The 14,696-nt window shown below is 49.1% G+C and overlaps 1 protein-coding gene across 2 annotated transcripts in view; it reads left to right on the top strand.

Annotated features, from left to right (window-relative positions):
- Window positions 1–14,696, top strand: part of ELOVL5 (ELOVL fatty acid elongase 5) — a 171,193-nt gene that overhangs the window by 138,286 nt on the left and 18,211 nt on the right. Inside the window, exons 6-7 of one of the 2 annotated variants that reach the window (XM_082251328.1) lie at window positions 7,517–7,641; window positions 14,056–14,199. In XM_082251328.1, the coding sequence (XP_082107454.1) occupies window positions 7,517–7,641; window positions 14,056–14,199 (269 nt within the window). The remainder of the gene's footprint in view (window positions 1–7,516; window positions 7,642–14,055; window positions 14,200–14,696) is intronic. The other variant, XM_082251329.1, reaches the window with a different exon arrangement.

The following is a 14,696-nucleotide window of genomic DNA, read 5'->3' as shown; positions in this document are numbered from 1 at the left end:
AGGCCTATTTCGCCTGGGGTGAGTCCAGGGGGTTCTCCCCTCGCTCGTACTCGGTGTCGAGAGTGTTGGCCTTCCTCCAGTCTGGGGTAGACCATCGCCTGGCGCTGGCCACGATAACAGGCCAGGTGTCCGCACTGGCTATTCCTTTCCAACGCCCTGTGGCGTCTCATTCCCTGGTTCGCACCTTTATTCAAGGTGTGCGACATTTGGCTCCTCCCAGGAAGGAGCCCTTACATCCGTGGGACTTGAACTTGGTTCTGTCCGTGTTACAGCGTGCTCCCTTTGAAAACATAAGGGAGATATCGTTGTCTCTGCTGTCTAAGAAGGTTGCCTTTTTGGTGGCGATCACTTCGGCTCGCAGGGTGTCGGAACTGGCAGCGTTATCTTGCCGTTCTCCATACTTGGTGATTCACAAGGATAAGGTGGTTTTGCGTCCGCATCCCTCCTTCCTTCCTAAGGTGATCTCTGAGTTCCACATTAATGAGGACATTGTCCTGCCTTCGCTTTGTACGAAGCCTAAGCATCCTAAGGAGGTGGCGATCAGGATTTACCTGTCTACGGAATCTTTTCGGAAGACGGATTCCTTTTTTGTCCTTCCTGAGGGACCTCGGAAGGGCATGGCTGCATCCGCAGCGACTATTGCCAAATGGATCAGACAGACCATTGAACAGGCTTATGCTTTGAAGGAACAGGTTCCGGCCTTCCCTGTTAAGGCGCGCTCTACCAGATCTGTGTTTGCGTCCTGGGCCTATTGGCATCGGGCCTCGGTGGCCCAGGTGTGCAAGGCTGCGACTTGGTCGTCGGTGCACACTTTTTCCAAATTCTACAAAGTAGATGTTCTGGCATCAGCTGATGCCTCCTTTGGCCGCAAGGTTCTCAGTGCGGCAGTGCCATGAAGGACCCTTGTTTTTTTATGGGTCCCTGGCTGTTGGTATTTGCTTTCCTGGGCTGTTGCTCCTGTTGAGCATTGTTTTCTGTTGCCCAGCAGGTTCTCTTACTGTGCATGTAAGGTTCCTTTCTCTGATGTGGGTACTGCGTTGCCTTTTCTACGGTTGCGTCTCCCACCCCTCATGTCTATACTGCTTTGGGACATCCCAACAGTGATGACTTAGAGGTGGCGGCGACTGTCGGAGGACGTAAGAGAAAACGGAATTTTTGTAAAATCTTACCTGTAAAATTCCTTTCTCTGAGTCCTCCGACAGTTGCCGCCACCGCCCCTCTTTTGGGGTTCTTATTACCTACTGCTATGCTACCAAACTGAGTTGGGAGTGGTCACTGCAGGGGGGTATTGACCAGATGGGACAGCCCCCATGGGTGTGTATATGCAAATGCCTTTGTTTTTTTTACTAAGTCTTTATGCCTAGCTACTCCTGCGGAGCGGAAGTCAATACCCAACAGTGATGACTTAGAGGCGGCGGCGACTGTCGGAGGACGTTTTTTCTATCGTTCGACCGATGCAGCTCCATCTAGTCAGAGACTATAGGGTTATGCTCCTCCTATCAGGAATAGGCACTAGGCAGGAAAAAAGCTTTACCACACCTATGGGGGCTGTCCCTGCAGGCATAACCTCCACACACCCTGCTATCATCAAGCAGTTTTGTTTCTGCTTAGTTTAAGGAATAGGACCTAGCTTCCTGCTGGGACTTCAGTCTTCGCTATTATGGGAAAGTTTGTAAGTTTATGTTTTTTTTTTTTATTTTCACTAGTTAGTTCCTGAGGACCAAGATCCAGAGGAACTACAAGCAACGGCCGGCTGAGGTTTCGCAGTGGACAATCTAGATCCTTAAGGTCTCCCAGCCTGGCCAGCGAGCATGAGCAGGTTATAGTCCAGAACTAGGCCTCGCCACGACAGTGCCCCGACGGATGGGGACAAGCCAGCGAGGGGACCATCTCGCTGGGGTGCACACGACCTGGAACTCCCTGAGTCGCAGCTTCCCCTTGGCTGACAGAACCCCTATCCCGGGTTGGAGGTGATCTGTTTCAGAATGGCGTCCACCTGGTACCGTGGTATGGTGAGTAAATTGTACCCCCAAAAAACCATGGTGGTCTCGGACTTTAGGTTTTTACCTTTGGGGGGTGGTAATAATGCAGCCGTTATGGCGCTTATTTGAGGGGTGTGACTTGTCCTGTGTGGGTCCCTGGTCAGGGACATTCCGATGCCTATTGTTCTGGGCCCCCTTTTGGGGGTCCTGGAGACCGCATGGTGCGCCGTGGGGGCCGCCATTTTGCTGTGGATCATGATTTTTATATTCCCATTAGATTATACAATCAGCCATTTTCAATAATTCCCCATTGAGAATGCATGAGTGGCCATTTTCCTGAGGTCCAAAGGCTGGACAGGCATGCGGCATGGCTTTTTAAAATAGAGACTGAGTCTTCTCTTCCTATACAGTCGTGTCAGTTTCGTTTTTGTACAGATTGCGCTGGAAGTCTCCTCTGTGGTCTGGTAAAGTTTTCCTGGGGTTCCCTGTGGGTTTTTCTTCATTCACTCTGCGGTGGGACCGCATTTTTGGCGGTCTTAAAGAGACACTGCCCAAATATTTTAAAAAGTGTAACATGGAGTCCCAGGATAATATTTCACCTGCAGACCCCTTGGAAGCGATTGTGGGACCTTCTGGTTCACAGTCTCGGCCAGAAATTGTAGCTTTTTTGCAAAATTTGATGTCTAAGGTAGATTTTGTCATTGCTAGTGCTGCCAGCCGCAAACACCCTCTGCCCTTACCTCCATCAGTAGGGTCTTCGGACTCTGAGATAGACATGGCCGCCACAGACGCAGACCACCCTGAGGGGTCAATGTCACATTCTGACGGTGAAGATGACCTGTCCTCCTCAGCCGCCTCGCGGAAACTCACTTTAGTGGAAGCTGATAGTTTCAGTGTGGGAAATTTTAAAATTGGCTGATGAACCCACAGCCCTGGGTACACAGGTGTATTTTGGCTCCCGCAAATCCCGTAAATCTGGCAAGGTGTTCCCTTGTCCAGAATGGTTTCATACTATTGTGGATGAACAATGGCGGCGCATTAAGCACATGTTAGTGGTGACTAAGCGTTTTGCACGCCGTTACCCCTTTGCGGAGGCAGTGTCCACTAGGTGGACTGTACCACCAAAAGTGGATCCCCCGATGTCCAGGTTGAATAAAGCGGCTCTGGTACCGGTGGAAGAGTCTCCAACTTTTGCAGACCCTGTGGATAGACGGGTGGAATCCTTGTCCCGCCATATACATGTGGTAGCAGGTCACATATTAAAGACTAACTTTGGGAATGTTTTAGTAGCGCAGACTGCTACGGAATGGGTGAAGTTACTTAAAAGTAACTTGGAAGCTGAACGGTTCCCCCCTGCAGTGTTGGAACTACTGGACCAGTTGGCTCAAGCCCCTGGTGTTCATGTGTGATACTTCCCTGGATTCAACCCCGTTGGTGGCCAGGGTGTCAGCAGTGGGGATTGCTATTAGGCGCATGGTGTGGTTAAAAAGATCAGGCTTCTAAAAAGGCCATGCAAAAAGAGTTTTTTGGTGCAAAACACCAGTTCCCTGCGCTCAGAGAGGTGTAATTAATAGTCCACCTTATTAGGGTCTTTCTACTGGTTCTGGAGCTATGGACTCGGCAATCCAGGATAATGCTGCGACCTTGCTGCCCTTTAACGACCAGGGAAGTCCAGAAATACTGCAAACAACAAACACAGGGGCGCACAGGCCTAGTGCATTATCCTTTGGTTGGTTTATTTAAAAGAGAAAAGATTAAAAATACTCACAAACGAGTTCTTGGTTAAAAGCATATCACATGAGGAACGCAATCCTCAGTCATGTAATCCGAGGGTAAGTTGTCCCTTGAGTTCGTAATGGCTAAAGCGTTTCGAGGCTTAGCCTCTTCCTCAAAACCTTGGTCAGGGAAAGAGAAGACCGGCCAGTATGGGCTTGCAGACAAGTCCTCATCTGCATGAAGGGGCACCCTCACCCGATTCTGGGGTGGTGGGACGTCTTTGTTTCTTTCTGGAACTCTGGACCTCCTTGATTCAGGACAAATGTGTGCACGAACTGATCCGAACTGGGTACAAGATCGAATTCCGGTCTCGCCTATCCGACAGGTTCTTCCCATCCAATCTTCGACTATCCCCAGTCCGGTTAAGGGACTTGCGAGGGGCGGTACACGATTTGCTGTCGCAAGGAGTGATTGTACCGGTTCCTTTTCAGGAACGTTTTCAAGGGTTTTATTCAAGCCTCTTCACTGTGCCCAGGAAGGAAGGCAAGGTGCGTTGCATCCTGGATCTCAACGCCCTGAACCACTTCATGTGCGTACAGAAGTTTCGGATGGAATCCATCTGCACGGTAGTGGGGTCACTACACCAGGGAGATTATCAAGGACGCATATCTACACATCCCTATTTACGTTGGACACCAGCAGTTTCTTTGCTTTGCGGTCGCAGAGGAGCATTATGGAGCATTATCAATTTGTTGCATTACCCTTTGGTCTCGCCCTAGCTCCCAGAGTGTTTACCAAGGTCTTAGCACCGGTATTGGCCTTGCTGCGCCAGTGCAGGATTGCCGTACTGGGGAACAGACTCTCCTGTTGAGAGCAGACTCTCCTTCTTCAGTCTTGTTGGGGATCTGACGGTACCTGTCAGAACTTCGCAGGATTGCAGTTGGAACATTAATTTCAGGAAATCCGCACTGACACCTGCCTTTTAGACTGGAGTATCTGGGCTTGACTGGGTTTCAGCCTTGGCCAAGGTGTTTCTTCCCCCGGACAAGCTGCAAAAGTCAGTTGTTATTGGCGAACAATCTGTCCTGTCTTTGAGTTTGCATGCGGGCCTTGGGTCTGATGATATCAACCTTCGAGGTGGTTCCGTTTGCTCAGTTCCATACCAAACCTTTGCAAAGGGAGATTCTTGTCAAATGGAACAAGGATCCAAAGTCCTTGGACTCTTTGATTTGGTTAAGCCACAACACAAAGTCTGCTCTGTTGTGGGGGATTCAGTCTCCAGCACTATGCCAGGGCAAGTCCTTCCTCCCGTTGTTTTGGAGGGTGGTGACCATGGATGCCAGCCTATCGGGCTGGGGCGGGGTGTTGAAGCTCTGTGCCCAGGGTACCTGGATGATGGAAGAGTCAAAACAACCGATAAATATTTTGGAGCTCAGAGCAATAAAGCTTTGTATGAGCCATTGGACTACTCATCTGCAAGATTGTCTGTCTGGTTCGGATTCAATCAGACAACGCCACGGCTGTGGCTTACATCTATCACCAGGGGGGCACCAAGAGGGTCTTGGCAGCCAAGGAGGTGGCTGAGATTCTGGTCTGGGCGGAAACATTTATTCCAGCCCTCTCTGCTGTACACACTCCAGGTGTGGAGAACTGGCAAATGGATTACCTGAGTCGTCAGGTGTTGGATCAAGGGGAGTGGTCCCTGCACCCGGAGGTGTTTCATCTCCTGTGATTCGTAGTCAGGTCTCAAGATCCTCTGGCCGACGCCACAGACGCTCTGGTGGCTCCTTGGGGTCAGTATCGTCTAATTTATGCCTTTCCTCCCTTCTGCGCAGGATAGAGGTGGAAGGGATTTTGGTGGCTCCGGACTGGCCTCCCCGTTCTTGGTACGCAGGTCGCCGATGCTCCTTGGAGACTTCCTCTCAGGGAAGATCTGCCTTCTCCATGTCTGATCTTCCATCCTGCTTTACAGTCACTGGCTTTAACGGTATGGCTGTTGAAAGCCAGGTGTTGAAAGATAGAGGTCTTTCTGAGTCTGATTCCTACGCTATTGAAGGCTAGGAAGTCGATTTTCTAGGAAGATATATCATCGTACGTGGAAATCGTATATTTCATGGCGTGAATCACTGAAGGTGCACCCTCGCTTTTTTTCGATAGCTAAGGTCTTGGCCTTTCTGCAGAAAGGAGTTGAACAGCGGTTGGCTTTGGGCACTATCAAAGGCCAAGTGTCGGCTTTGGCTATATATTTTCAACGCCCGTTGGTTACGCATGGTTTGATTCGTACCTTTTATACAGGGAGTGCACCATATGGCTCCTCCAAGAAGGTCCCCGCTACCGCCGTGGGATCTCAATTTCGTATTATCTGTTCTTTTAAAAGCCTCCTTTTGAGAACATTCGGGAGTTTTCTCTGCTTTAGTTGTCCCAGAAGGTTGCCTTCTTGGTGGCTATCACTTACGTTCGCAGAGTATCTGAACTGGCGGCGTTGTCCTGCCGCTCAACTTATCTGGTGATACACAGAGATAAAGTGGTACTTCGACCTAATCAGTCATTTCTTCCTAAGGTTGTTTCTGATTCTCATCTGAATGAAGACATTGTGTTGCCTTCACTCTGCCCCAAGCCCAAACATTCTAAGGAAATTGCGTTGCACTCTTTGGATGTGGTCAGGCGATCAGGGTCCATCTGGAGTCTTTTAGAAAATATGACGCTCTTTTTATCCTTACCGAAGGATCTCGTAAGGGATTGGCTGCGTCTGCGGCAACCATATCCAGATGAATAAAGGCAAACAGTAGTTCAGGCTTATTCACTGAAGGGTCAGGTTCCCCTTTTCCCGGTGAAGGCGCATTCTACTAGAGCGCTGAATGCCTCAAGTTTTTTGCCATCAGGCGTCGGTGCTGCAAGTTTGCAAGGCGGCAACTTGGTTGTCTGTAGAATTTCGTAAACGTATGCTCAAAGTAGATGTGTTGGCATCTTTGGTTGCTTCCTTTGGCAACAGGGTTTTGCAGGCTGCTGTTTAAAAAGAACTGGGGTTTTTTTTCTCTTTGAGGGTGTATGGTGTTATCAGGGTGAGCTCCAGTTGTTACCTGGTTGGCTAAGTTTAGCCTTTGGGGAGTTATGTTTCCGTTCTTCTCACCCCTCATGAATATGCTGCTTTGGGACATCCCTATAGTCTCTGACTAGATGGAGCTGCATCTGTCTATGAATGATGAATGAAAGAGAACTGGATTTTTGAAAGAACTTACCATAAAATCCTTTTGTCAAGTTCATCGACAGGCGCGGCACCCGCCCCTCTACTTCTGAGCGAATGGGGTTTTTCTATTCTAAACACTGCTTGCAACTAAACTACTTGATGATAGCAGGGTGTGTGGGGTTATGTCTACAGGGACAGCCCCCATAGGTGTGTTTAAGCTTTTTTCCTGCCTAGTGCCTATTCCTGATAGGAGGAGCATAACCCTATAGTCTCTGACTGGATGGAGCTGCATCTGTCGAACTTCAGAGAAAAGGATTTTACAGTAAGTTCTTACAAAAATCCAGTTTTTTGCTTGCACATGATTGGATAATGGAAATCAGCAGAGCCTTCCCTCATTTTAGAGCTTCCCCTCAGATCTACAGCGACTGTACTTGAAGTGCACAGTGAATTTGCATTTAGTAAATTAACCCTTATATCTCTTTGTATGCATGGGCTAATTTTCTCCCATGTCTGTCTGTACGAAAAGTTGTTTAAAATAAAGAATTATAAAAAAAATGAAAAATTAAAGGCTTATACCGTGGATAGGCTGTCATCCATGTATATCACCCACAGCTATATTTCTCTTTTCCAGCTTACTTTGGTGCTACGCTCAACAGCTTTATTCATGTTCTTATGTATTCCTACTATGGACTATCCGCTATTCCAGCTATCCGCCCATATCTCTGGTGGAAGAAGTACATCACTCAGTGCCAGTTGGTAAGCTGTCTTCTGTGTTTTTCTTCCTGTGTCTGGGCTGTCTGGGAAAACACCACCTACCTGTATCTCTCCACCGCCAAATTACACCTTCAAAGTCATATATCTTCTTATTAACACCACAAGTTCTACCCCTACATAGTTATCATTAGTTGACATTTTGGAAAATGTAATTAGTAATTTTCACAACATTTAGTTTTTCTGTGTTGGATGGAGAGGGATTAGAACACCTGTCATTTTTTTATTGCTGTCTTTGCCCCCATTTGGGAGATTTACCCTCCCTTTTTTTTTTTGTCTTGCTTAGCATTATTCTTTAAAAGGAACGTAAAAGGAAATCATACATTTTGGGTTGATACCAGAACAGTATTAGAGGGAAATCTTCCAATGGGAACACACCGAGATTCCCTCATTTTGGAGGGATTTCTTCTGACTTCCTGTTTTGGCTATGGGACAGGAAATGAAGGCAAATCTCCTCTATGGGGCACAGGTGAAAAAAAAATCTGACCGGTGTTCTAACACTCCCTTACTCTTATCTGAATTATATGAAAAAAAAGTCGAGCCTTTAGTTACACTTTAAAGGCATTTCCCAGATGAGATACAAATCACTAATAAGTTTACTTAGTGGGGTTGATGTACTATGTTAGGCTTTCCAACTGGCAAAGTTGATTTTGGTAAATAAGATAAAGCGGTGATTCCATACCCAAACGTGCTAGCAAACACTTGTATTTCTCTTTCGTTCATTGATGGACACGGCTCCTGGTATTCATAACCATTGGGTTATACTGCCTTCTACAGGAGTAGAACACTAGGCAGAAAAAAATTCTGGGTTCACCCATGGGCAGTCCCAGGGGGTATACTCCCTCTCTGCTATAGCCACTCAGTTTTTTTTTCTGCCTAGTCAGGAGTAAGGACCTAGTTCCTTGCTCGGATCTTTGATCCAGGCAGCAGTTTTTAGATAGAACATTTTTTCCTCCTGGATTTTTCCTGTGAGATCTACAATTAACTTCCAGGCTGGGTGACAGGCTGGATAATCTAGATCCAGTGGTCACCCCAGTCTGGCCAACGAGCGCGCGCAGACCTCAGCTCCGCTCTAGGTCGGCAGCAACATAGCCCCTCTGGACGGGCGCTGGCCTGTGAGTTAAACGCCTCGCGAGGTCGCATACGACCAGGTCTCGGCCCGAGTCACAGCGTTCCTCCTTGCCAACAGTCCCCCATTTCCATGGAGAGGGGTTTTATCTGGAGTGGTGCCCGCCTGGTTCCTGGTATGGGGAATAGCTGTCCCCCCCTCTCCCCCTGGAGGGTTTTGGGGTGGACGTGGGCTCCTTCTTGGGAAGGTCGGACCCCCCGGGCTCTCCTCCTTCCCGCAGGCACCCCCCCTTGCTGAGTCCCTAATCCTGCTCCCCCCCCCATTCCACATATGCTGGGGTTGTTTGGGTGGTCTGGTTACTTTCCTGGGGTGGGGGCAGGGCGCTGACTGGCTATGAGGGCCGGAGGGGGGGGTTCCGTCGGATGAACGTTCGACTGTGCAGGGCGGGTGTGCATGGTGGGGCCTCCTGCCAGGGCCCCCTGCCCTTCCTGGATCTGTCCTTGAGGCCTGATCTCCCAATCTGGGTCCCTGTATGCCTCGTGGTGCTGCCATTTTGTTGTAGCCTGTGTGGTTCTATACACGGCGGCCGTGTTTGTGTAGTTCGGCAGCCATTTTACTGTGGTTTTCCATTAAAACTAGCGGCAGCAATGACCGTGGAGCCCTGTGGGCGGCGATTTCAGCGGGGGGAGCCCCTCCTCATTCCCCGGTGCAGACTCCTGGATCATTTTACTTCCTGATCACCGTACGTGTAGTGCAGATTGTCCTGATGGCTGCAAGTGCTTAACTCTGCAGGTGGTGAGTCTGGTGGAGTCCTCTGCCTCTCTGCTGAGGATCACTTGGTGCTTTGTGCCTGGCGACAGGATGGTCTTGCCAGCACGGTGGGGGTTGTCACTTAGCAGTATTTTACACTTTTTTGTGGTGTCTCCCTGGTTACTCCATGAAGTCTTTGGAGCACATTTTCCCACCTGATCCCCTCTCTGAGGCTGTGGGGCCCTCCGGGTCCCAACTGTCCATCGATGCACTGACAGCAGTCAGAGTCCCTTGTGTCCCAAGTGAAGGTGACTTGTGGGTGACGGGCTAACAAAAAGCGCTCCCCGCCTTCCCCTGCCTCATCTGTCATCAGATCCTGAATCCGATTCATCCGCCCCGCGGATGGTGGGTCACCCTGCTGGGTCTGCAACCACGCTCCTGGAATCCTCTGCCAGTGAGGATGATTCCTCCACATCTGCGACCGTGCATGAAAAGGCGCTGGTGGATGAACTGATTGTATCTGTGCGTGAGACCCTGAAGATGGAGGACGCAGCTAAAGCTGCGATGGAGGCGCAGGTACCCTTTGGCACTCACAAGCCATCCAAAGCGGCAAAGATGTTTCCTTTCCTTGCCTATTTTGACAGAATTGTCGCTAAAGAGTGGGGACGACCCAAGCGCTTTACTAGGCATTACCCCTATGAGGAGTCCCTCATAGTTTTAGAAAGTGGACTTTGCCACCTGTGGTGGACCCTCCGGTTTCCAGATTAAACAAGGCAACCATGATTCCGGTTGAAGAGTCCCCAGCCTTTAAGGATCTGGCTGACCGGCGGCTGTGGCCCACCATATGTACACTCTGGCTGGTTTGGCAATGAGGCCGGTATTCACCATTGTCCTAGTGTCACAAACTCTGACTGAGTGGGCTAAGTTCTTACGCTATGACCTGGAGGGGGAACAGCTCCCTCCTGCCTTTGCTGAGCTGGCGGACCAGCTGGTCCAGGGTCTGCAGTTTATCTGTGATGCCTCCTTGGATGTGGCTGTCCTGATGGCTCGCCTCTGTTTTGGCATGGTCCTCAGCTTATAAGACTTTTTTTTCGTCCCTCAGGGTCGACTGACAAGGGCTCGAAGCCTTTCAGGGCCTCTTCAGGAGGATTCAAAAAAACCTTGTCTGGCAAGCCAAGATCTGGCTTCTCTAGACCCGTGGACATGGCTCCTTTGGCATGAAGGTGCACCCTCACCCGTGTCAGGAGTGGAGGGATGCCTTCGCTGGTTTCCGGACCCGTGGACTTCCCTAGTGCAAGACAAGAGGGTCCACGAAGTCATTCGATCCGGCTAAAAGATCGAGTTTCGCTTTTGTCCCCGGCAAGGTTTTTTCCTTTCAACTTGCACCTGTCCCCAGACCGCTTACAGGGCTTGTTTGGGGTGGTATAAGACCTGTTTCTTCAAGGGTTGATTGTCCTGGTTGGATGGCAAAGTGCGTCCAATCCTTGACCTCAAAGCGCTGAACGCTTTGTGCAGATACAGAAGTTTAAAATGGAGTCCATTCAAACGATGGTGACATCCCTGCATCAGGGGGATTTCCTCACCTCTATCAATATCAAGGATGCCTACCTTCACATTCCAATATGTGCTAGTCAGCAGCGTTTTCTTCGCTTTGCTGTGGGAGAGGAGCATTATCAGTTTGTGACGTTACCCTTTGATCTCGCCTCTGCTCCCCAGGTCTTCACAAAAGTGTTAGCCCCGGTGCTAGCCTTGCTACACCAATGGGGGATCGCGGTACTCGGCTACTTGGATGATCTCCTTCTACAAGCTGAGTCTCCCTCTGCACTGGTGGACAACCTTGAGATCACAATCTGGACTCTGTGGGAGTTTGGCTGGATTCTAAACTTTCAGAAGTCTGCTCTGGTTCCGTCCACGAAGCTGGATTCTGGAGTCGGCCTTAGCCAGAGTGCCCCTTCCTCAGGACAAACTCCAGAAATTGCAGGCTGCATTTCTTCTCCTGCTGTCCAACAGATGGTCTTCCCCTGGACTTGCATGCGGGTGCTGGGTCTGATGGTGTCTACCTTTTGAGACGGTTCTGTTTGCACAGTTCCATACAAAGGTCCCTGCAACGGGAGATTCTTACCGAATGGGACAAGACTCCCCCGTCTCTGGAATATCAGATCCAGCTGAGTCAGGGAACGAGGGAGTCCTTGATATGGTGGCTTTGTTCTCCGGCTGGGAAAATCTTTCCTCCCCTTGTATTGGACAGTGGTCACCACGGATGCCAGCCTGTCCAGCTGGGGAGGCATCCTCGGCAAGCATTCTGCTCAAGGGATCTGGGCCCTGGAAGAGTCCAGACTACCAATCAATGTCTAGGAACTCTGAGCGATCAGACTGTGTCTGGATTATTGGATGGCTCCTCTTCAGGGGTATCCAGTGCGCATTCAATCGGACAATGTAACGGCCGTGGCTTAAGTCAATCCTCTAGGAGGCACAAGAAGTGTCCTGGTGGCTCTGGAGGTAGCAGGCATTCTAAGGTGGGCAGAACAATTCGTTCCAGCCCTCTCTGCCGTACACATTCCCAGGGTGGAATATTGGGAGGCGGATTATCTCACTTGGCAGGCGTTGAACCAAGGGGGGGTGGTCTCTTCATCCAGGGGTGTTTCATCAGCTGTGTCTCCGGTGGGGCACTCCCTAGGTGGATCTGTTGGCATCTCGGCTCAACAGAAAGGTGCCGTGGTTTGTGGCTCAGTCAAGTGATCCTCTTGCGGACGCTACTGACGCACTGGTGGCCCCGTGGGGTCAGTATCGGCTGATTTAGGCCTTCCCTCCTCTCAAGCTTCTGCCCAGACTTCTACGCAGGATTGAGGCAGAAGGGATACCGGTCATCTTGGAGGCTCTGGACTGGCCTCGCTGGGCTTGGTAAGCTGATCTGGTGCGGCTGGTCGCCAATGTCCCAAGGACCAATCTTCCATCCTGCTTTACAGTAGCTGGCTTTGACGGCCTGGCTGTTGATCGCCAGGTGCTGAAGGATAGTGGTTTATCTGAGTTGGTGATTCCTAGCCTGTTAGAAGCTAGGAAATCTACTTCTAGGAAGTTCTACCATTGTTACATGGAAGACGTAAATTGCGTGGTGTGAGTCTCTTAAGGATCCTCCTCGCTCTATCTGGGTGGCTCGGATCTTAACCTTCCTTCAACAGGGGGGGTTGAACAGAAATTGGCCTTGAGTACCATCAAGTGCCAGGTGTCAGCTTTGGCGATCTTCTTCCAACGACCTTTGGCCACACACTCCCTGGTGCGTACCTTTCTTCAGGGTGTCCGACATTTGATTCCTCCAGTGCAGGCACCGTTGCCGCCTTGGGATCTTAATTTGGTGCTTTCAGCTCTGCAGAAGCCTCCTTTTGAAAATATTCGGGAGATTCCCCTGCTTGCGTTGTCTCAGAAGGTGGCCTTTTTAGTGGCCATCACTTCTGCGTGCAGGGTGTCGGAACTGGTGGCATTATCCTGTCGTTCACATGCCTTGGATGTGGTCCGAGCAATAGGGTGTACCTGGCAGCTACAGAGTCTTTCAGGAAGTCTGACTATTTGTGCTCACAGATGGACCACGAAAAGGGTGGTTTGCTTCCTCTGCATCCATTTCCAGATGAATCAGACAGACAGTGGCTCAAGCCCATTTCATCAGGGGTCAGGTTCCTCCTTTCCCTGTCAAGGCACACTCTGCTAGGGTGCTTAGTGCCTCCTGGGCCTTCTGTCATCAGGCTTCAGTTTGCAAGGTGGCCACCTGGTCGTCGGTGCACACTTTTACAAAGTTTTATAAAGTGAATGTGTTGGCATCTGCGGATGCTTCTTTTGTCAGTAAGGTTTTGCAGGCTGCTGTTTAAGAGGACTTGATCCTCCTTAAGGGCGTATTATTCTTTATCAGGTGGGCTCCGGTTGTTTGGTTGAGTGCCTGTTGTCTGGTTGGCTAATGTTTAGCCTTGGGAATTTTTTGGTTGTTCCCATCCCTCATGTTTAACACTGCTTTGGGACGTCACAATGATTATGAATACCAGGAGCTATGTCCGTCAATGAACGAAAGAGAAAATGGGATTTTTTTACTTACCATAAAATCCATTTCTCTGATGTTCCTTGACGGACACAGCATCCACCCCTCTGCGGAGTTATTATTCTCCTGACACTGCTTGTTACAAAACTGAGTGGCTATAGCAGAGAGAGGGAGTATACCCCTTGAGACTGCCCATGGGTGTAGCCAGAATTTTTTTTCTGCCTAGTGTCCTACTCCTGTTGGGAGCAGTATAACCCAATGGTTTTGAATACCAGGAGCTGTGTCCGTCAATGAACATCAAAGAAATAGATTTTACGGTAAGTCATAAATACCATTTTTGTTAATCCCTTGCTCATGATTGGGTATTCATTGTGAACACCTTTCACCTCATACACCAGCATTCACTTTGCGATAAGGTACAGAGTTCCGGTCTGGAAACATAGATTGCATACACCTTTTAATATTTATTATGTTTAGTTCTTCTCTGTCCACAGTCCAGTGGAAAACCAGTGTTTTTTTGTATGTGACCCCCTGCAATTTTGTTATTTTTCTGCAGACTCAATTTGTCCTGACCATGACTCAGACCAGCTGTGCGATGATTTGGCGCTGTGCTTTCCCAATGGGTTGGCTGTATTTCCAGAACTGCTATATGATCTCTCTGATCATCCTCTTCGGAAATTTTTACATTCAGGTAAATCCAGTGCTGAAATAATGTACAGAGCTATTGTATGACAGTAAGGTCAATTCACTGTCATTTTTTCACTGTGTTTTGTATTTTACCTTTGGATAATTTTATCTTTAAAATGGTCAGTTTGCAAACAAAAATATATTAAGGTGTCCAGTTTATACATTTTTGCATTAAAAACATATTTAAACTCTGAAAGCCTTTTTTTAATCCTGCGCATTAATTAACACAGGAAGTATTTGACCTTTTGGGTTATACTGCCAACTACAGGATGATTGGACTCTGGTAAACAACAAAATTGTTGGTTAGCCCAGGATATCCCCTCCTGGTACCAGCACGCCTCAGATTTTTGCTAGTGTCCTAGGAGGATGGACTCCTTTTCTTCAGCTTTGCTGCTGTAAAGACTAACCAATTATGTTGCTAGCATTTTTTTTTCTTCAATCAGTACTCCTGTTAACACATCCAGACCATGTTGGACTGGCCATTGCAGGGATAGCCTGGAAGTAACCCTC

Source organism: Pelophylax lessonae, assembly GCF_965119305.1.
Source record: "Pelophylax lessonae genome assembly, chromosome: 3".
NCBI lineage: Eukaryota > Metazoa > Chordata > Amphibia > Anura > Ranidae > Pelophylax > Pelophylax lessonae.
Note: the sequence above shows the minus strand (reverse complement) of the source record. Positions and strands in the feature narration are given on the sequence as shown.